Source organism: Nyctibius grandis, chromosome Z (genome assembly GCF_013368605.1).
Source record: "Nyctibius grandis isolate bNycGra1 chromosome Z, bNycGra1.pri, whole genome shotgun sequence".
Taxonomy (NCBI): Eukaryota; Metazoa; Chordata; class Aves; order Nyctibiiformes; family Nyctibiidae; genus Nyctibius; species Nyctibius grandis.
In genome coordinates, this window is record NC_090695.1 from 50,730,668 (window position 1) to 50,752,749 (window position 22,082).

Below are 22,082 nucleotides of genomic sequence, written 5' to 3' on the forward strand. Positions count from 1 at the left end.
TGTTATATATTTTTTGTAGTGTAGCTATTAATTGTTCTCTCATATATTAAGTTAGTGGCAATTTGAGAAACTTATTTAATAGAAAAGTTTAACTTAAATTTCTTATGTAGTTTGACAATGATGTGTGAATTTTTTCTTGTCGGACTTCATAGCATTAGTTAAATTTGTTTACTAAATACAAGTTTTTCTGGTGTGTACTGTCAGTGCATAGTGTGGCAGTGTTAGCTGGTTAGTAATGTGTTCCGCCGACAGTGATAACAATATTTATCATGTAATTAACAGTATTCAAATCTGTGTGTAAAAACATGACTAACTTATTACATCCTAGTTTTCTACGTAATAACAATATATAAGGTGTCCCAGTCTTTTTTCCAATCAAAGAAATATAATTCAGATTGTATTGCAAGCTGGAGGGTATTTCCTTTTCGATAAGACTCTCTTGTTATTACAAAAAGGTAACAAACTGGCATATGGGATCAGTCCTATCATTTCACTAGTGCATGATTCTGTCTTTATGACTTGACAGTACTGCATGTTTTGAAGAAAGAAGTGTGAAAGTTTTGATAAATAATCAGTCAATGGACAGCACATTTCTAATGCTTCATTAATCAGTCACTACTTTGGTGTTGTTTTTTGACTATCCTAATGCTGGTTGTGGTTGCTGTCAGTTACAGGTGTAGGAACATTAGCTATTCCAGAAAGGTGGTGTAATATTTGGAGTGTCTTATGTATGTCTAAAGGTGGTTCTGAATGCTGCTTCTCAATACTAACACTTTTCCTATTACTACATATTGAGTGAGTCAGTTGGCAGTCTGCTTTGCATACAGTCCTCATCTCATCTTCATTGATTCCCTGATATAGTAATTCGAAAAGAAACTTCATAGCCTTCAGTTCTGAGCTATTTTGTATACATAGTTATATACACATGGCCATTACCTTTGTTCTCAACTTGCTACATTTATATTTGCGTATATTTGAACTTGTATTTGCTGATGACGCTCTTAGAATATATTGACTAGTTTACTAACTCTCTGGAATTGTTTTGAGAGAGAGAGAGAGAGAATAATGAATACAGGGTAATCCTACTTGTTTTGTATTTATATTACCTGATCTTATGACTTACAAAGACCAGCAGTGCTTTAGCAACAAAGCTTTCTAATAGTAGTAATTTGGTTATTTACCTTCGGTATATAAAGCCAGCTTTTTATAACCATAGAGCCATCTGGCATGGATATTTTAGGAAAGCCAATTCTCCTTTGGATAATACTAAGAAAAAGGGTGGCTGGAGTAAATATTGAGGGGAACCAGACAGAAGGAACAAATGTTAGCAGACAGATTGTTTTAATTTAAATGAATGCTGTGAGGAAAACACAACTGATTTAACGAGTTTGAGTTTTGCTATGGAAGACATTCTCTTAAATGCATGCAACACTGAACTGAAAGCATTTAATGTACTGCATGTCTAGCACAACGAAGACTGGTCTTCTAAAAAGTCAATTTATATACAGACTGAGGCTAGTACAAACTCTCAAACGGGGAAAAAACAAGAGTGATATATGGAGACTAAGCCATAATATGACATCTTTCACAGTATCCTGTTCTAAGCAGGAAGTTGTACTCTAGTGATGAACTTCTGTCTTTGTATCACTGTCAGCAAAGGCATTCTCAAAAATGTCATCTAATTTGTGTTCCAGTGATGTGCACTCACAAGTATAACTGTTTTTTCTTTCTTAGGACTGTTTTGCTAGACTACAATGTTAATCCATTTGATTAACTTACTGATACAGATTTGCAATTAGTAGAAACAATGTGAGATGGCAACAGAAGTTGTCTATTTTCGTGCTTTCAGCATTATTGCATAAGCCTGGCTTTTCTGTGAAAGCAGGACTTAATTACAAGTGAGGGTGACTGGGTTTTTTTCTTCAACATGTTGAAATTCCAAAGAAACCTATCTTTGCCCAGCTTACAGGAACGCTTAACTGGAGAGGAAGAGAATAAGGTTCCACAGCTTTCTAACTTATGTTGTTCCTTCATATTGAATTATTAGACACTATGAAATCCAGGTGAGGAAATCATATGGATGGTTTCTGAAAGGAGAGACTCTGACTCTCTCGGGGCATAAACAATTCTAGTTTTGCAGACTTATTTGTAAAAAATGTGAAGGTATGCCTCTCTAGCTATTGTAGGCTTGATAGATCTCTTTCATTATTCCATCTAATAATGCAACCTAATAGAAAAAGAGGTGAGAGAGAACAAATTATATGATTTCCTATACTGTTTTAATGCAGTTCAGAATCTGGGGGGTTTTAGGCTTTTTAGACTATTCTTAAAACCTCTTTGCTGTTGTGTTTCTGTGGCAGCAACAGGATAGTATATGCAATAACATGGTTTAGATATTCATTACCTTGTCTCTGGTGACTCATAAGTGCTTTGGCTGAACTGTTAAAACTGGATTCCAAAGGTGGAAGAAAATGAGTTTTCCATCTGTCATTGGAGACTGGTAAATTTTGCTGCTGCATTCATTAGTGTTGTGGTTCTTGGTTCTGTGAAAAAACAAACTGTCTTGCTAAACCCTCTTAAGCACTTTCACCCTTAGAATAAAAGTCAGTGCGTTGATTATTTGGCCAGGAAAGTATTACTTTATCTTGTAGAGCTCTTACGTGTGGAGACCATAATGGTCAGTGCTCAAAATCAGGTAGTATTAGGAATATTTTGAGGGGCTTTGAGGTGTCTTAAAACCTGGCTGCCCATAAGCTTCTCCTGTAGATTGAAGAACTAGATACTGAATTAATCTTTCAAAATGCCAGCCTAAAGTTCTGTATGTAACTGCAGAAACATGCCATGGACTGCCTGTGCAGGACATAAGTGTCTGTGCCTTCTGCCTCTAGTGCTCGTAGATGACGAGCAGGGCTGTGAAGTTGTATCAGTGCTCTGTTGCCATTTTCAGAAACATGGAAAAATTACAATTTTTCCTCTCCCCTAGTCTGGTAAAAGATTACTTTTGATGTTCTTTTTTTTATTTCTGCTCTGAAAGGTGTTTGGGAATGGATCATCTTATGCAAATATCCAGCTATTGTGTCCTGGGGAAAAGTCAAAGTGTTGGGGAGGTGATTTTTGTTGGATTTTTGTTTTTTCTTCAGGTCTTGATAGATTCGTCTTAGACTTTTTTCTTGGGAGTTGTTACAGAAAAGGAGATGCTAATTCTGTGGACCAGACAAGACTTGTGCTTTAAGCCCAGCTGAACAACAAAAGTTTCTAGCTGATGGTGTCTGTCAGGCTGTTGCCATGTGGTGTGTCTGATCAGAAGAGTTTAGTGCAGATGCCTTGGTGCTTTTTAGAAGCTGGTTGTTCAGTTCTACAAGATACAAATGCACAAAACTATGTGAACCTGCAGTTTTGAAGTCAGAAGGCGGCCTTATTAGTGGCTGGCTGTTCTGTTAAAACTATTCCTGTTCTCACTAAGATTATTCTTAGTACTCCTGGTATAACAATAAGGGTCATGGGCTATGAGTCACAGTCAGTTCTGTTAGGATATCTGTCTCTGAAATATTGCTACACCTGGAGAAGCCCTTTTTTAATAACTTGTCCTCTGTTATGGACAACAGTTTCTACTTCAGTTTGCTTCTGTGTTTATGGGATCACCTGAGTAAACTTTCAAAGGTAATAAGCCAGTTTAAACACTTAAGCCATGCCAGAATTTTATAGGTCTGACATTTGGAAATGTGACCAGTAAAAGTAATTTAGTTAGCTGAAGTGAGCTGCTAGGGAGGAATTGCAAACTTGCACTTTCTAAGATGAGGTTTGACAAATGCTAGTGGTGCAAAGTAAGGAAACAAGAGCTGTCTGAGGCCGAGATTGAGCCCCATGCTTGAGTGCTGATAGAAACTTGGTGTAGTTGGCTGTAGAATGTTAATTAAGCATAAATAATTGTCTTCTGCAGCAGGATGAGTTGTTTTCATGTTTTTTTGGCGCTAAGCATCTTGACAGTGATCCCTAACAAAGACTGCTTATGGACAGTTATTATTATTATTGTAAAGTAGGTATTTATGTGTAGAAGTCTTACAGCATTAGATTTGTGGGAGTGCTTAGTATGTGCTGATAACTGCCATAGCTGATGTAAGTGTTGGATCTCGGTGTTTTCCTCCTAAAAGTTGGGCAGAGCAGTTTTTTATGCAAGAAGAGCTTATGCTTTTGAGAACTCCCCAGGAAAGCAAGACTTCTAGTTTTCATTTTTCATTCAAATACTAGTACAGAATATTTAAAAAACAAAACCCCCACAAAACCACAACCTAATATCTAAGTTTTCAGGGAATCTAAAATGAATAAATCAAGCAATTTTTTTCTGAAAGTGCCATAGCTTCTACTCTGAAACCTACTAAATTCATCTTTCCATGGGGGAAAAAAAGAAAACAAACAAACAGAAGAATTGTCAGTGAAACTTTTTAATCTAGACCATGTCATCTGATTTCTCAAAGTAAAAGAATGTATATAAGAAGCATAAATGCCAAAGTCCATCAGAACAAATCTTTTCCTTCAGAAATAGATCTGTAGCTTATGTACTACTCAAAGACTGCTTTTCTGAGGGGAAAAAATTAACTGGAAAGTGTAAGAGACTGCTGTTGTTATGTAGAGCTAATAGTTCTTCTTCCCTTCAGAATCTTTTAATACTTGTGCTTTAAACAAAAAGTACAACATCCTTGTCTCTGTTCTGCTCTGTGCCCTCACCTCCTTCCACCATATTTTCCATTTCGCTCTTCTAGATTTACATAATATCTGGGATGCATGCAAACTTGGGGGTGAAAGGTAACAGGAGGGAGGATGGCATAAATTCTCTTTCTTCTTCCTAAAAGAACTGACCTGCTGCTATCAAACAAACAGATACTATTTTAGCTGGGTAAGTTCTTTCAGGAAAATAGAAAAGGAGGGCTAGTAGGCAGCACCTTTAAAAGTTTGCTTGTGCCCAACCAACCTGAGGTTGCGCAGCTTTAGAAATACTGGTGTGGATGAAGTCTAATGTTGCTAGTCTTGCTGAAAGGAAACCTCCTTGCCTTTCTGACTGCTTCATCCTGCTGCTTTGTTTTACAGAAATAATGCACCAGTTTAGCAGTATCTTCAGCTGTCCGCAGAGCGGTAGCAGTGGGCTAATACTGGTTGGAGTTCATGTGACACACAACCTAGATCAGTTCATGATGCTAATGGGTGTGTGGATGCAAGTCTGAAAAAGAGGAGTGCTGGGAAGGAGTGTGCTTCGATTTTATCTGATAGCAGTACTGCTTTGTTATATTGAAATCACACTTTTTTCAGGAAGTCATACTTTTACAGTAACAGGAATGTTTTCTCAGCTGATGAAAGTGAGAAATCTGCGTGCTTTGAATTGTTTCATGGCTTGTTTTATAAGCCTGTCTAAAGTTGGAAGGTACAGAGAAATACTTAGTGGTGATTAATGGTTTGTTTCCCAAACACACATGCTGGAATATAGGTGGTGATAGAAAAAAGGAAGAATTGAAGTGGAATGGCTTTATTTTATAAAATTTTTATATTATATCATATTATGTAATATATATAACGTTTTATATATATATATCTTTTTCTGAGAAATGTTTCTGTGGAACAGTCATTTGTATAACATATGACCCATAAGTTGAATGATGGTAGCTACCAAAGGAGAGAACTACCTCTTTTCCAAGTTTAAATGTTGTTGTTCTACCTATGTAAAAGTTTTTTTTGCAACTGCCTCTGTTGAAAAAGCATGACTTCCCACCTGATCTGAGGTTTTGAATTAAAGTTCTTTATTGGTTTAAGGTGCAGTATCCTTGCTGTGGCATTTGAAGGCAGGAAGCATCAGCAGGATTCTTCAGAAAGGTTTAGCAGTAAGAATAAAGCAATAGTAGGAAAATAAATCTTTTCAAAGAAAGCTTTAGGATAATCTTCGTTCATATTAAAAATGGAGAATACAAAAAGGTACTTGCTTTTAAGTTTAGTTTTAAAGTACTATGGAAATCTGTAATTTGAAATTAGGAAGAGTATTGCCAGCAGTTTAAAGGAAGTGATCGTTACCCTCTGCTCAGCCCTGTTGAGTCCACACCTGGAGTGCTGAGTCCAGGTCTGAGCTACCCAATACAGGAGAGACATGGACAGACCGGAGTGAGTTCAGCGCAGGGCCATGAAGGTGATTAAGGGCATGAAGTGTACAACATATGAGTAGAGACTGAGAGAGCTGGGGCTGTTCAGCCTGGAGAACAGCCTCGGGAGGAATCCTGCAATGTGTGTAAATATCTGATGGGAGGGAATGGAGAAGAGGGAGCCAGACTTTTCAGTGGCGCCCACCAACAGGACAAGAAGCAACAGGCACAAATTGAAATGCAGCTAATACATAAGAAAAAAACACTGGGTTTTGTTGTTTTGATTTATTTTTTTTTTAATTGGCGAGGGTGGTCAAGTGCTGGTGCTCGTTGTCCAAGGAGGAGGTGGATTCTCCATCCTTGGAGATGCTCAAAACCCATCTGGATGTGGTCAAGAGCAGCCTGCTCTAGCTGACCCTGCTTGAGCAGAGGGGTTAGACTAGATGGTCTGCAGAGGTTCTTTCCAAGCTCAGCAATTCTGTGATATGCCCTGAAACAAAGTGATGACAGAAAGCTTTGTCAGCCTCAAGCCAGAATGAGCATCTGCTTCAAACCAGTTTAAGGCATAGTGACCTTGAAGTTTGTTTTTTCAATTTGTTTTGAGCTTCAGTATCATATAAAATTTAGGCACACAGTCACTTTCATTCCTGAAATAGAGAAGTGTGGTTTTATTACTTTATTAAAAACTCAAGGAGTGGCAAAAAAAGTGTTACAGAAGAATGGGAAACAGAACTGACTAACAGAGTATCTCTAAGTAGCCGCAGGGATAAAGCCGAGTGGTTTTGATATATTGATTATGAAAGATCATAGTAATCCTTTTTGCAGTAATAAATGGTATGGTTCATTGGATGCTATTTCCGGTTCTATTTTTACATTGCTAGTAGATTACAGGCTATTCTGGAGAAGCAAATAATAGTACATGGGACAAAAATGAGACTTCTTTTTTTTTTTTACATGTAATATAACTATTTTACGAATTTTAAGATAGCTATTATCTTTAAAACTCCTCTTTTCTTAACCGTTGAGTAAAGACTAGTTATATTTATTTCATGCACCAGAATTTGAAAAGTTTGGAAGAAGGATGGCTTACTTTCTTTTGATAATTGAGTAGTTCGTATAGACAGAAGTTGCAGGCACAGCTCTTTTCCAAATTGCATAGTAAACCTTTTTGGCAACTTCGTATAACTCGGAGTGGATCTGGTTTAGTGCCTTTTTACCTGCTTGGTGAAGTACTTGCCACAGGAAGTCTGGTTTGTAACAAGACTTGAGATCAGCTGGGAAGTCAATTTTGGTACCAAATGACTGTTCTGAGGTCATTATTGTCTTCTAAGGAACTAGAATTCTTGAAAATGCACGTTTAGCAAGAACCACAGCATTAGTTATTTAAACTAGAACAGGAACTTCTCTATACCCAGGAAGTGTGTAGTTTGACAGTGGTCAAAACCAGTTAGTGGCAGAAAGCATGTGGGATTTGTAGAGCAGAGATTTACATCCTCTTTAGAGATAGATGAACTGTCTACAGTCTGAAGAAAGTATTCAGTTTCTAGTGAACTGATTTAAGCCCCAAAGAGACTGAAGATAGATAGAGACTGAAGATATTTAGTCTTACTAGTCAGAATGCCTCACCTGCCAATATTTCTGTTTTACAGGTTATGGGCTTTTGGCAGGGGCGGGGGTGTATTATGGTTGTGTAACTTTATTTAACATGTGGCTTGGTCTGCTCAGTTATCAGCCTATTAGACTAAATCAGCTGTTGTTCAGAGTGTAAAAACTAAAATTGGTACATGTGCTGAAGAAGCTGCTTGTGTGGTAAAAAAAATTTCATTAGTTTTCACAATATCTCATGCAGAAATAAATTACTTATCACTTGTAACTACTTTAAAAGACTCTACCTAACAGTGTATGAAAAAAAATTGCAATATTAATCTTACTTTAACCCATTATGCACTAGAGGCTCAAATGTCACATCTAGTTTTAGCTATGTATTGAAAGAAATTATCTGGCACAAATGTTTGCTATTTACAGATATCTTATTAAACCTGTATGTTGTCATTTTAAAGTGTGTTTGTTATCTTTGTGATGCATGTCCATCTCTATTGCACAAAAACTTCTTTGCTACCTCAAAATGTTTGTCTAGAAGCAACAGAAGAAGTTTCACTGGACAGTCCAGAGAGGGATCCAATACTTTCGCCAGAACCTACTCCTGCAATCACTCCTGTAACACCTACTACATTAGTAGCTCCCCGAATGGAATCAAAAAGCATAGCAGCCCCTGTGATTTTTGATAGATCCAGAGAAGAGGTATGCAATAAACTTCTAAATTATGGAAATGTCTTTTTTGTTTTCTGAAGGTTTTTCTTCTTTTAAAATGACAGTTCCTAAATGTTGGCTCATGGGATCATCCTTTGCTAAGGGGAAGCATGTAAAAGAAAACCTATTCTTGTTATTTTGTGTATAAAGTTTAGTATGAATTTGAGTCATGAAAATACCATAACAGTTCATTACTTAGGTGATTATGTTGGAGATCTGTAGTGTGAGGAGTAAGATGCTCCATTCCTTCAGAACAGATATTGTAAAAGTGTATGTAGGAGCAAGCCATGAGCTCGATACAGGAGAAATGTTAATGATGTGTAATAACTCTTACTAGGATGTTACAGGTTTCAACTTGGATTTCTGAAGCTGTTGTTAATGGGGAAATGGAGGAAGCAGTTGTTAGCATTACCTTGCATGCTAACAAATTGCTGAAGCTAATGGCAGTTTTAACATTGCTATTTACATTTGATGTTCCATTCAAGGCCTGGTCATTGCTGAATGGCGTTCATTCTGGAGTGTTCTCATACTAGACAGTGCCTCTGCTAAATGAGTTTGCAAACAAGTCTTGCCTGTGACTTGGTGATAGCTGCTTCCTCAGATACTACAAGATGGCATTTTATTCTGATTTTTCCCCCCTTCAGCCCTGGTACACTGTCCCTTCTGCCATGGTGTTTCTTAAGTTCTCTATTTTTATCAAACTTATGTATATTACATGAAAGATTATGAAAATTGGCATGAGTAGAGCTCAGGTAAGTATCAGAAAATTCTCTGTCTGTTACTTTTCCCTTCCCTAACTCTTCTGCTACAGATACCATTAATAAAAAATTAATATCTGTCTGTTGATTAGAGGCATATAGAAACATCATGAAGGAGAGTGGTTTTTGAACCATAGTATCTGCTGGCGTTGGAGAAGATACAATGAACACATGCCCCAGTTAAATATTTACAAAAAATATTGAGGCCAACAAGTTCTGAGGAAACACAGCCATACTAAAAGCTTTTGAAGGAAGGCTTAAAACTAAAATCACAGAATCATAAAATCATTTAGGTTGGAAAAGACCTTTAAGATCATAGAGTCCAACCGTAAACCTAACACTGCCAAGTCTATCACATGAACTTTGGTGCTTTGACAATCAATGTTAGAAATTATATTAACTTAACATTGGATAGTGGGTCTGGACTTTTTCTTCTCCTTCTCCATACCATTTTCCTTGTAACCATGCATAATATGAATGTACATTACCCTGTTAAATATGACATATCTTTTTCCTAGATTGAAGAGGAAGCAAATGGAGATTTGTTTGATATAGAAATCAATGTATCAGACCCAGAGAAAGTTGGTAAGTTCCTTGAGCCTAGTAAGTTAGATGGGAGACTGTCTCATCCGTTGAAGACTATTCTGAGATTTTAACATGATTTCATATTCAGTTATCTTTTGGCAATTTTTAGTATCTCAATGAAAAACTATTTAATATGTATTTTGGAACTAAAACTGTGTGGAGGGATTAAAATAACTTGCCCTAGGATAAGTATCTTAATTTTCTTACAGGAGATGGCATGAATGCTTATATGGCTTACAGAGTAACAACAAAGGTAACTCGTGCAACAAGTACTTGGAGATAACTTGTATTTGTTGAGTAGATGGGTCAGTAATTCATAATGAATTTTTTTTTTTTTTAAGACTTCACTTTCCATGTTCCACAAAAATGAATTCTCTGTTAAAAGAAGATTCAGTGATTTTCTTGGCTTGCACAGCAAATTAGCAACAAAGTACATGCATATTGGTTACATTGTGCCTCCAGCTCCAGAAAAAAGTATTGTAGGTAAGTGTAGTTCCTGTGAGGTTGAATTTAAGCATGTAATTTAAGTACTGTAATACAAATTAAATATTTTAATACCTGTTGGGCTTCTAAAATAAATACTTTTCTGAACAAATATTACTTACTGCTTATCAGGTGGTCCAAACTATTAAATATTCTTCCTGTTCTGTATTTTTTAAAAGTTCAGGTTAAATTGGAAAGATACGTACTGGCCTCTTCCTAACTCAGACCAGCGTTGATAATAAGGACATTTGTCTTAATACATGGACTTCTGTTTCTTATCTATCATTCTTTCTTCATTCTTGCCCTTCAAGAGCTGATTAGCCTATCAAAACAAAAATGTTAAATGAAAGTTTATTTTTAACTTGCGCTGTATTAGTTGCCTGCAATATACAGAGCTTCATATGTACTCCACCTCTATAATACTTCAGTCTGTTTCTTTTGGTCATAGTGAATGCTAAAACCTCTAGTTAATTCTTCAACATTCTAATTTAGAGAACACTTTTGAGTGATGCTAGTCTTCGTGAGTGCCTTGAAGGATCAGATCCTTTGTCCATGAACTAAGAAGCATGCCTGATGCATTGAAGCAACTTCAGTTTTATGAGCTCTAAGTAGTAGAGGTTCTTTCAAAATAAACATTTAGGACAGTAAGACCTGTTAAAGTCTTTTGGCTTACCCATATAAATAAGTCATTGGACTCCGGAACACTGATATGTAGGGAATGGCGGGACTTTTTTTCAGTAGTTTAGTCTGTAAAGCTAATCAGAACAGCAGCTTTTCACATAAGTAGGAACAGGCAGACTGAGTAGATGTAGGCAGCAGAAAACTTGCAAAAATCATGATTTTAATTCCATGGAAAAGCACTGCATTTTTCAGTCTGTAAGACTGAAAATCTGATCTGATTTTTTGGTAGTTCTTGAAAGTAATGTATGATTCTGTAATAACCAATTTTTCATGTTACAAAAAAGTTCAATTACAAACGCTAACAGTGCTTATAAGGATGGAATGAGGCTTCTAGTCACATCCTTTGGATGATACAACATTTAAGGCATTTATGACAGTGTGCAAGTACATGGTACTACTTGCATCACAGTTACATTCATCTGTAAGACAAAGCTTGGACTGGGTTTGAGGTACCACTTGAACAAAACCAGCATAAATATTGATACACCTAGAAGTGTGTAAAATGGTGGGACTTACTGCAAGTGTAAGTGTAAGCAAGTACTGACTGTCACTTCAGATCCTTGTATAGAGACTTTGTTAAGCTACAGATAAGTTGGGAAAGCTCACAGGCTCTGTAGGACATTTTCCAAAGAGCATGAAACTCCCACTTTAAACTTGGACTTCAGTGCACAGCTGGTATTTAATTCTATCCAAAAATTTGTAGTCCATGCATTTCTAATTCTGGAGAAGAAGGGATTCTAGGAGGTATCTTGAAGCAGAGAGCTGCCAAAACAGCTGAAAGTAAGATGACATTGTGTTTATATCACGTGTTTATTTTTAAAGTCTTAATATGAAATATCGTACAGTGTTACGCTGTGTGTATTGTATAAAACTCCTTAGTCTGTTTATTCTGTTACACTGTTGATAATGCCTGGACTTTTAAGCTTCATTTTGGTGATGAGTGGGAGGGGCTGGCATTTCAGACCTTAGCCACAAATTCAAGTAGTCAATTACTGACTGTGGAGCAACAGATGAAACTGAGTCAGTGGTGAGCTAGAGTTGGACATTCATCCAAATTGCCTCACTACTTACATATATGTGTTGGAAAATCATGTTTTCTGATTTTAAGAAAATAATCTCTTAAGTCATGGATCCTTTCCTGTGAAGGACTAGAGTGCTTGGGTACAGAAACTGCCTTTACACTTGCATTCAAATAGGCTTATATTAGCAGAGAAAGAAACCTGACATGATATCTAGAAGTAACTGTCAATATCACAAGGTACAAATTCCTCATATTGGTCATTTGATTACATACTCATTTTTTTCCCTGTGGACTTCTGTTGCTATCGAATGTGAAGGATCTTTTTGTATTAAACTGCAGCAATTCATGCTTTCTGCAGTGAAATATTAATGAATAGTTATACTCTAATGCAAAAGGATGAGGCACGTGAATTACCTCACCTTTGATACTTTATTCCTTATACTTAAAGACATACTCGATTCTACAAATAAATTTGTGGATTTACAGTTACGCTACACTGTGTAGGGTACCTTTGAAAAAAAAATGCCTATCAGATTTATTTTCATCATGTTACAGAGAAGGGAAAAACTAAGCCTTCACTGAGAGGTTAAGGGTCCCTTCTTGTTCCTGTAAGGATGCTCTTTGTCCCCTCCATGGGTTACTGTGTGAAACTTCTAAAGCCAGAAGGGAGATTGGGTGAGGAACAACTTTGGGAACTGTTGACCTGGTAGATCACAGAGTACATATTAAGAATCTCAGAACTTTTAGCTGGAGAAGCACAGACTAACAGAGCAGGAATATATGGCAGGTAGAAATAACATGTTTGGACTGTATCATAGCATTCCTGTGTTTTAGGAAATAAGAATAATTGTGAATGTTCAGTGTTGCGTGGTGTTTTTGATAGGACTCGGGCTCCTAAACTGCCTGAGTTTGGGCCTTCAGCATGAAAAATATTGACCTCAGTCTGACAGTTTTAGAGTTCTTTTGCTGAGGCTGAATGTATTTCTCATACCATGAGACATCAGTAACTCTGGCTCCCCTATCATAGTTTTTTGACTGCTCTTGACTTGGACAGATGAAGCGATGTAAAACTGCATACATTTTATTCTGCAAATGTTATTCTCCATTCAGTTTGTAGTTGTTCATATGCTTCAGAATTTTCAGAGCTGGTTAGTTTGCCTTAGTTGACTAAAAACCTCTTAGTTTTAGAACTTAAAAAAATCATAGGTTTTTTTTTGTAAATATTGGTAATAAGCTTACCAATTAATAGGCTTATAACCTGAGGTTTGTTTTCCTATTCTGCTTTATTTGGGTAACTGTTTTCTTCTTTTGAACATGAGTGACCAGTAAGACTCTGATCTTCATTTAGATTATCTTCATAAAAGCAAATTAAACTAGTTTTGTATAACTTCTAGTCACAATTAATCTATTACAGGAAATTGCATATTTCAGAGCTGCTTCCACAAAACCGTGCAGCATGCAATGTTGATGTTTGTTTTTTCTGTTCCTGTGTAGTGTTTTTCATTGTAATTTGACTTAAATACATAAACTTAGGTGAGCTTTATTTGCTAATCACATTGGTTATATTAATGATCTATTTATGATAAAATAAAACCAATATGATGCCATTTTCTTCAAAGGCATGACCAAGGTTAAAGTAGGCAAGGAAGATTCTTCATCTGCTGAATTTGTAGAGAAAAGAAGAGCAGCTCTAGAAAGGTAATGTATGTATCTAACTAAAACTTGTTTAGCCTCAGAATTACTTGTAATATACTATGTGGGCTCTGTGATTGGGGTCTGGGCTGTCTGTACTTGGATTCTGGAGACTGTATGCAGCTGCCAAATTTTTGTGTAGAAATTGAATAATTCCCATTAATAAAGGGAAAAGTAGCCTTATTCATAGAGAGGATTATAGCTAACTCTTTTCAAACTGGTTGGTGCTTAAAATTGAGATTGCAGAGATCCAGCAAGTAAAACTTTGTTTATCAGCTTACTTTTAGGCATTTTGGGTTTAAGGAATTAAGGCACTTCAGCAGTATATCCGTACCACAGAAAAATCAACTGTTGGGCAGGGAACTTGAGTAAAATGGCCTTCTGACGACTTACAGTACATTGATGTGACTAGCTGAATTTTGGCATAAGAGATACTGGGTCTCTTGTCACCCAGCAGTGGTATACAGCTAGTATTGTTCAAGTGTCTTTGCTGTGGAAAGGTACTGTCACTGATATACTGCATCGTTTTCTCCTGTTGACATGGCTAGTAAAGCCTTTAGAAAGTAACTAGTAGAACTTAAGTAAACAGCCTTAATTTTGGTATTATTTTATAATATGCCTATTGCTGTGATGCAATTGCATCATATGAGAACAATACACCATATAACAGTTTCAGTTATACTAGAAAATTAACAAAAGTCAAAGGCTTTAGTTTGTATCTTGAAAGACCTATCTAACAGATAATGTATGAAGCTCTTGAACTTCCGGAGTTTCAGAGCCAATCGTAAACAAAAAATACCTCTTCAGAATCCTGTTACTAATATCTTTACATTTCCTAAATAAGAGAACATCTGAAATGATACTGAACCTCAAAATACTGATAAGTTGTTCTTAGTTATCTGTTACTGAAAATTGGCATATAGCTTAACATTTGCCACTGAAAATTGCACCCAGAAGTTACTGAAGTTCTGTCACTTGGAGCAGAACTGTGAAACACATTGTGGTGATAGAAGTCTATTGCTAAAGAAGTGGTGCTGTGAGATATGAACACTTGGAATAACAGCTGGGATTAGAGTAATTTGGCTTAGATAACTGAACAGATACTTCCACACAACTTTAGCACTCTGTAATAGAGATGACTAGTTTCCCCCTTGGTTGCTTACTTGAACAACAGAAGTAGGACTAGAAAAAGTTTAATTCACAAGCTCGTGTGCATGCTGATTTTTGTTTATTTGTTGAAGGTGTTACACTAGTGTACCACTTCTAGTGGACGTTGAGCACTCCTCCCATACTAGGAAATGGGCTCCCCAGGACTTTTGACAGTGTTGGGAAGGCTTCACAGTATATTCCATTTATTTCTATCTACGAAGGTGTTCAACTGATATTTAGAGGCAGTGGTTCTGTTGCTCTTGCCTCAACCTGAGGAAAATGTATTAGTGTTCCCCAGAAAGTCAGACCAAAGAAACCTGCCTCAATTTGCTCTTTTTTGAACTGAGAGCATGGGAAAAGTGCGCAGCAGAGCAATGTACCTTGTTAGTTGAGTTCACTAGAATTTATGCCCTAGAGTAGTGAACTTACATACTACAAGTCTGCTTGCCAGATGTCCTCAAGCACATTGCCAGTTGCCTCCAGTGAAAATGTTAGAAGTCTTCCTTGGTGAAGAAAAGGGGAAAGTCGAGGGCGCGGCTCCCGGGTGCTGGGCGACGGTTCCGGAGTAACGACACAATCCCAATATGAGTATGGAAGTTCTCCGTTTAATGATTACACGTACAGGATATATATAGACTCTAAGCAGAGAGCACGCTGATCACGCACCAAAGCCCGCGTTTTCATTGGTAAAGCCTTGCTGTCCACGCGTCCTATTAGCATATATGATTGGTCTATATATTTAGATACACAGAGCGATGAGCACCCCCTCCCCTTTTCCTGTTTCTCTTATCTGTTTGTTACAACTGCCAAGTCCTTGTTTTGTTGCATTTTTGCAGTGTTCAAGGAGAGTCCAAGGTGACTCGCTCTGGGCCTAACTCTCGCTCAAAGCCTGGATTGCTCAGACTGCTCAGTGGCATGAAATCATGCCCCCTCTCACTTAACCAAGCCTCCACACCTTGGAGTAAAGGCTATTCTCTAGCAGCAGATTTCTAAAGAAAAATGCCTTTGGTTTCTTGCCACATTAGTTTTAACTTGTACAAGTATAGAACAACAAGGAAAAGCTGAGCAATCTAATGTATAAAATAGTTTTACTGCAACCCTTAGCTTCTTCAGGAAAAAAAAATAAGGATCTGGTGGCCATACCTAATGGACGATGGAAGAAATACATTACATTTACAATGTCAAAATACTCAGACTTTCCGTTAAACGTCCCAGCCCACATCACTTTCTAGGATAGTTTCTAAGCAATTTGTGAATGTAACGGGTCTGTTCTGGTACTTCACAGCTGAGGCTTGAGCAAAACTAACGCTTTGCAAAAAGTAAAGCATGCTGTTGATAATGTTGTGTCACTGCCTCTTAATTGGCAGAACACATACTTTCTTATATTCCCATCATCTTTTGAGGTGCTAGATTTCTATAAATCATTGATGTAAATGTCAGACACTTTCTGTTAATAGATAATGTTAAAACTTGTGGCAGTCTTTAGCAGAAGACAAACTTGCAGCAGTTTTTAAGGGAAGAATACTGTTGAAATTTCTCTCTTCAACCCATATTTTTTCAATCAACAGTATTTAGATCTAAGCAGAAACACAAAAAATTGCAAAGGGGAGGAGTTGCATTGAGATTTTGTTTTGCGGGGGTAGATGAGTCCTTTAGAACTAATACGGGTTGAAGGCTTTCGTCTAGCCAGCAAATAAATAGTTCATACTTGAACATAATCAGCTCGATTCTCCCAAGGTCTCCTTTAATTCTAAAATAAGTCAGCCATAATTATCTGTAACAAAAAGCCTGTCCACTGCACTGTACAAGAATATTTAAATAAGCTGATCTGTTTTTTGCTGGCATAAATTGGCTGTAGCAGAGAAGGATTTCACTCAGCTGTTGAAAATATGGAATATAATATTTTACCACTGTGCAACATACAGTTATGGCAGGTCCCACCTTAAGGAGTTTCTGGTGTACACAAACTATGTTAGAAACCACTGCCTGCACCTTTGGTATGTTATGTTGTGGTATGGAGTGCTTGGGGCTGCATTACTTTGAGTCAGAAGTTCCAGGTTTTGTGGCAGCCTTATTGGAGTAAGGCTTCAGTGAATGTTTCAACAGCTTAGTGGTCCTAGCATGTAACTCTGTGCAGGACTTAGCTTAAGTGTTTGTTGGAGGAAGGTCACAGAATGCATAAATATGGTTTGAAGAGTCAGCAGAGAGGCAAATGATGGAAGGGGCATGGAGACTGAACTATCATCTGACTCTTCAGGGGTGACTTTTTAAAAAGAGTGTTCAAGCCCCATTAGATAATGAGGGAGGTTGTATGCTGCATTGTACCCATTCTTTAGATGAAGGACACTTTCCAATGCTGTCAGGCACATTAAATCTCTTTTGTTACCTAATATTTTAATTTTTAAAATCATAGGTATCTACAACGAACAGTAAAACACCCAGCCTTGTTACAGGATCCGGATTTAAGACAGTTCTTGGAAAGCTCAGAGGTATTTAAGTTCTTTTAAGTTCTCCTGTTTGTTTCTAGATATGATAACCTACAAAGCAATATATTCTCTTTAGACCTGATCCTGTAAATTCATATGAAATCAAATCGGATTGTACCCTTCATGAGGCAGAATGGCGGGGGCTACTTAGGTAACGGTGCGCCCCTGCCTCTGATGAAACTTAAGAGTGATAGTGACCAAAAGCTATTTGCTGTTCAGTGACTTCTCAAGAGTTGGTCTGTCCAATTCTGAGTGAACCTTGTTATACATGGTGAAAATCCATAATTGATGTTACTGATTGTTAAGTAAGATCAAGAATTAAACTGGCTTGAAAGCAGCTCTCTTGCCTCTAGGAGTCCAGCTTGAGGTGTATTTGTAGGATAATGTGAAAACACTAGCAATGCTGCTGGCCAGGCTAGGTGTTTTGTGAAACAGGACTTCAGTCACTTGTGCTATCCATCTGGCACCTTGCACTATATTAAATATATTGTTAAAGATACATGATATCTCTTTGTAGATGTGCATAGTGGATTCACTGTAATACTGAACTGTCTTTTGGTCAATGTCAATATCTTAGTTATATTAATAAGTCACAGAGACCTCACTACTGACAAAAGCATCATTGATAGATAACTTACAGTGGATTTGTCAATGCTGCTGACAGAACATCACATGAAGGGTAAATGGTCTGACATAGGGGCCACCTTGTATGTCACATTCAGACTAGCCTGATTAATAATATTAATTAAATTTAAAGTTAGTTAACTTACCCCTCAGGATTTCTAAGTACCTAAGCAAATACACAGTTCTCTTGATACACATGAGGTAGGTTTGGAAATCTGGCCTATATTGAAAAGCAGAAAGACATCAACCTTTTATAATCAGCAAACAGTGCAGACCTTGCATGACAATTAAATGTTTTATGGAATTTCTTTCGTCTAATTTGTTGTAAATCTAAGCTTTTCTGTTCCTGTAGTGGCAGTTTGTTGTCTATAGTGTATAGGTGGCTAAGTTAGGACCTTTGGCTAGTTCATAACAACTTTGGACAAGTAGGTCGTTTGTTCCATTTAAATGTAAAGATGTAGAAGAAAAGTAAATAGTCTATATTTTTAAGTTTTCCTCTTGAGAATGTCAAAGTAGTAAATCTGAGAAATTAGATTCCACTATATTGAAACACATGGGAGTAAAGAAAACACTATATCCTTTTCTTTCCCCTTTGTGCCCAGTTAAACCTCCATCCTTTTAACCAGTCTGTTTGCCCTTATTTGTCATTCAATTCCAGCTGCCAAGAGCGGTTAACACCCAGGCTCTGAGTGGAGCAGGAATATTGAGGATGGTGAACAAGGCTGCCGACGCTGTCAACAAAATGACAATCAAGATGAATGAATCGGATGCAGTAAGAGCTGATTTTTCAGCTTGAATAATGAGATGAATTAATGAGCCTCAACAATTGCATTTTAAAGCTGTAGAAGTAGAAAAAGGGTTATTAATTTGCTTATTGGCTTGAATTCTTAGCTGTATCAGTTGACCACCCTGGCAGTATGTGAATAATTTGCTTCTTTAAAACCAGAAATGTTGTTGGTAATCTAATTTGTAATGCATGACTCTTTCATCTTTTGTCAGTGGTTTGAAGAAAAACAGCAGCAATTTGAGAATCTGGATCAGCAACTTAGGAAACTTCATGCCAGTGTTGAAGCATTAGTCTGCCACAGAAAAGGTAACTTTACTTTTATGTGGCTGCATGAACTGAAGTGCTTAGAACTTTAGGAAATGGTGATGAAGCAAGTGCTCAGTATGTCAGAGCTCTTAACTAATTAATAGAGTTATAAAGTATATTTTAATACAAAAATTTTCTGATTGTACCTTTTAGTTTAAACTTCTCTAGCATTTTTGTGTACCTGTTTTTAATTGTAATTTTTACATGAATATATCTCATTCCTGAAGTTACTATATTGATTTAGCATAATTTTTTTTCTCACAGAGATTCAATACCATACCTAGCAAGTGATTCTACTACAGTAGGCATCCATAAATGTATGTCTAGGTTTCATGGCATGAGTAATTTCCTTCTGAACAAAAAGTGGCAGCATAAATCCATTTAAACATCTTTTGGTTCAGTATTGCTCTGTTTACTGAGTTTAAGCTCTTAAACAGGAATTTACTATTCTTAATTTGGTCCACATAATGATACATCATCAAGCTACTGTTAAGGTAAACTCTTCCTGAAAGATAAGTAGTCTCAAAATATCAGCTTTTGGTTTATTTATTTTAGAGAGAAGCAAAGCCTGTAAGTTTATATTTCAATCACCTGTGGTACTGTTTTGTCAAAGATTGCCTTCCATCAGATGATTTTAAAAAAAAAAAACCACCAAAACTTTGATTTGTAGTTCAAGAAAGACCATAAATGTGCCTTCAGAACAATACTGTATTATGTTAAAATATGAGGTCATCTTTGAGCTCTACACTTCCAAAAGTATGTGAAAATGTCCTAAGTTGCTTGCTCATAACTCTGTTGGGAGTTTTTCTCTGTAGTAAAAAATCTTTGGCCAGATGTCCTCAAGACTAAAGAGTATTTTAAGAAGTAATGGAAATCAAAGTGCTTGTTTATGGTTGATTTGAGACCTGCTCATAGATTTGAAGAAGTGTTTATTTTTTCTAAGGACTTGTGTTTAAATTGTAAGGGGTTTACATATCTGAAGACATTTTGCTTCTACAAACACCTCTAGTGTTCTGACGATTCTGCAGAAGCAGCACAGTTGCAAACAAACCAGCACTATTTATCCTGAAGTAATTTGGCTTAAAGATTTGTTCAAAGGTCCTTCATAGGACTTAACTTTGTACAGGATGACTTACATGGGATTTTATGAGACAATTGCCCTAGAATTTGTTAATAAATAAGCTCAAAACTTAATCTTCATAGATGCCAGGCATGCTGATATGTGGAATTTTTTTTTCCTTTTAAGGCATGTCAGAATGTGGCAATACATTACAGTATACACAGTTAAAGGTACTTTAGTCAATAAAACAGTCCAACAGAAATAAATTCGGCTCATGGGGGTGGTGGTTTTGTGAAATATTTGGGTTTTTTCCACTCTGAACTGCATGGAACAACTGTGCTATAGACCTGTTAAAATTGTTTTTAATTCGCTCTGTAGGTGGCTTAGCTTTTGTTTTGTGGGCTTGCATTTTTTCTGAACTAGGCAGTTGGATGATACTGAAGTGATAGTTTTTTCCATGTCTTTAGCTAGATAGGGTGGGCGTGACATTAACAGGCTCAGCAAAACACTCACTGATGGAGAGTGTTTTTGTGCCGGAGTTTTTCTCCTAGATGTGGTTTCACTGTGATCTCCTTGTGTATTTTATCATCAGCTTTAGGAAATACAGCTTATATTTTTCAGTTGGTGAAGTTAGGGTTGAAGTAGGGCAGAGGTCTCAGCTCCACTGATCTATGCTGCAGAGTAGTGTAAGAAGTTTACACTGTACTGAATGTTACTCATGTATTTCAGAGCTTTCAGCCAACACAGCTGCCTTTGCTAAAAGTGCTGCCATGTTAGGTAACTCTGAGGATCACACTGCTCTATCTAGAGCTTTGTCTCAGCTTGCAGAGGTTGAGGAGAAGATAGATCAATTGCATCAAGAACAAGCTTTTGCTGATTTCTATGTGTTCGCAGAACTGCTTGGTGATTACATTCGTCTCATCGCCGCAGTAAAAGTGAGTACTCCTAGGAAAAATACTTATTTTTGTGTTTAAAGTCACATTCCTCAACTTGTAGATCTAGGGTAAATGAATGTGTGCATTTGCACACGTCATAACACAGTTTTTCCCTGAAGTTCTAGCTGAGTAAAATGAATGCATCTATGAAGAGTTATTCCAATGATAAAAATGGTTGTGATCAAAAATGGAAATGGATTAATAAAATCCAGAAAGAATGTAAATGGTGAACATAATTTACTTTGAGCAGTACTAACTGTGCACAGTAATTGGGGACACCATACACTACTGTTTCTAAGCATAGTGTACTTGTTTCTTTCAGGTTACTTATTTTTACAGTATGCTCATAAATTTTCAAGAGCATAATCTGGCCATATTTGGTATGCACCCAATAGTTTTTGTAAGTAAGGAACAAATACAATTTGTGGCTCTACATCTCATTAAAGAAAATATTCAATTTTGGTGTAAGTCATGCTGCACAGCATAATTAGGTTTTGACATGGGACAGGGTGTCTATGAATTTTATCCAGAAAGATCTTTGAACTTGCCAGGTTGTTGGGAGTATATATTTTTATTTTCTTTTTTTTATTATTTTTTATTTTTTCATATGTATACTTTAATTCTGCTGCCTTAGTCCATTGCTAACAAAAATGTACTGCTGACTGTGCATGTAATCCATATGCATGAAAGGTTCACTAGAATCTGCATTTAGACAAGTATTTGCATAATAGAGCACTTCGTAGTGGTTGTTTTGGTAGTGTTTTGATGGAATGAAGAACAAAAATTCGTTTGGGGCACTAAGGTGTCTGCTATGAAAAGGATTCTTGAATACCCTGTTATTTGTGGAAGGTATTGAGCTGTGCAAGCATGCTGTCAAATGAAATGCAAGAAGACATGTTGTGGACACAGTGAGGTTTCTTTGAGTATACTTGTTCTAGTTTTATCCAGAATTACTTTTTGCTCCTAGGAATTTAGATAGCTCTAACAATACCATTTGTTTAGAGAATTTGTCTGTCCGTACAGGGTGTGTTTGATCATCGAATTAAATGTTGGCAGAAGTGGCAAGATGCTCAGGTCACTTTA

The 22,082-nt window shown here is 36.8% G+C and overlaps 1 protein-coding gene across 1 annotated transcript in view; it reads left to right on the top strand.

Moving 5' to 3' along the window:
- SNX2 (sorting nexin 2) overlaps positions 1-22,082 on the top strand; it is a 36,966-nt gene that overhangs the window by 10,535 nt on the left and 4,349 nt on the right. Inside the window, 10 exon segments of the mRNA XM_068422890.1 lie at positions 8,260-8,423; positions 9,709-9,775; positions 9,985-10,028; positions 10,117-10,258; positions 13,580-13,658; positions 17,215-17,290; positions 18,570-18,683; positions 18,911-19,004; positions 20,794-20,999; positions 22,023-22,082. Coding sequence (XP_068278991.1) covers positions 8,260-8,423; positions 9,709-9,775; positions 9,985-10,028; positions 10,117-10,258; positions 13,580-13,658; positions 17,215-17,290; positions 18,570-18,683; positions 18,911-19,004; positions 20,794-20,999; positions 22,023-22,082 — 1,046 coding nt within the window.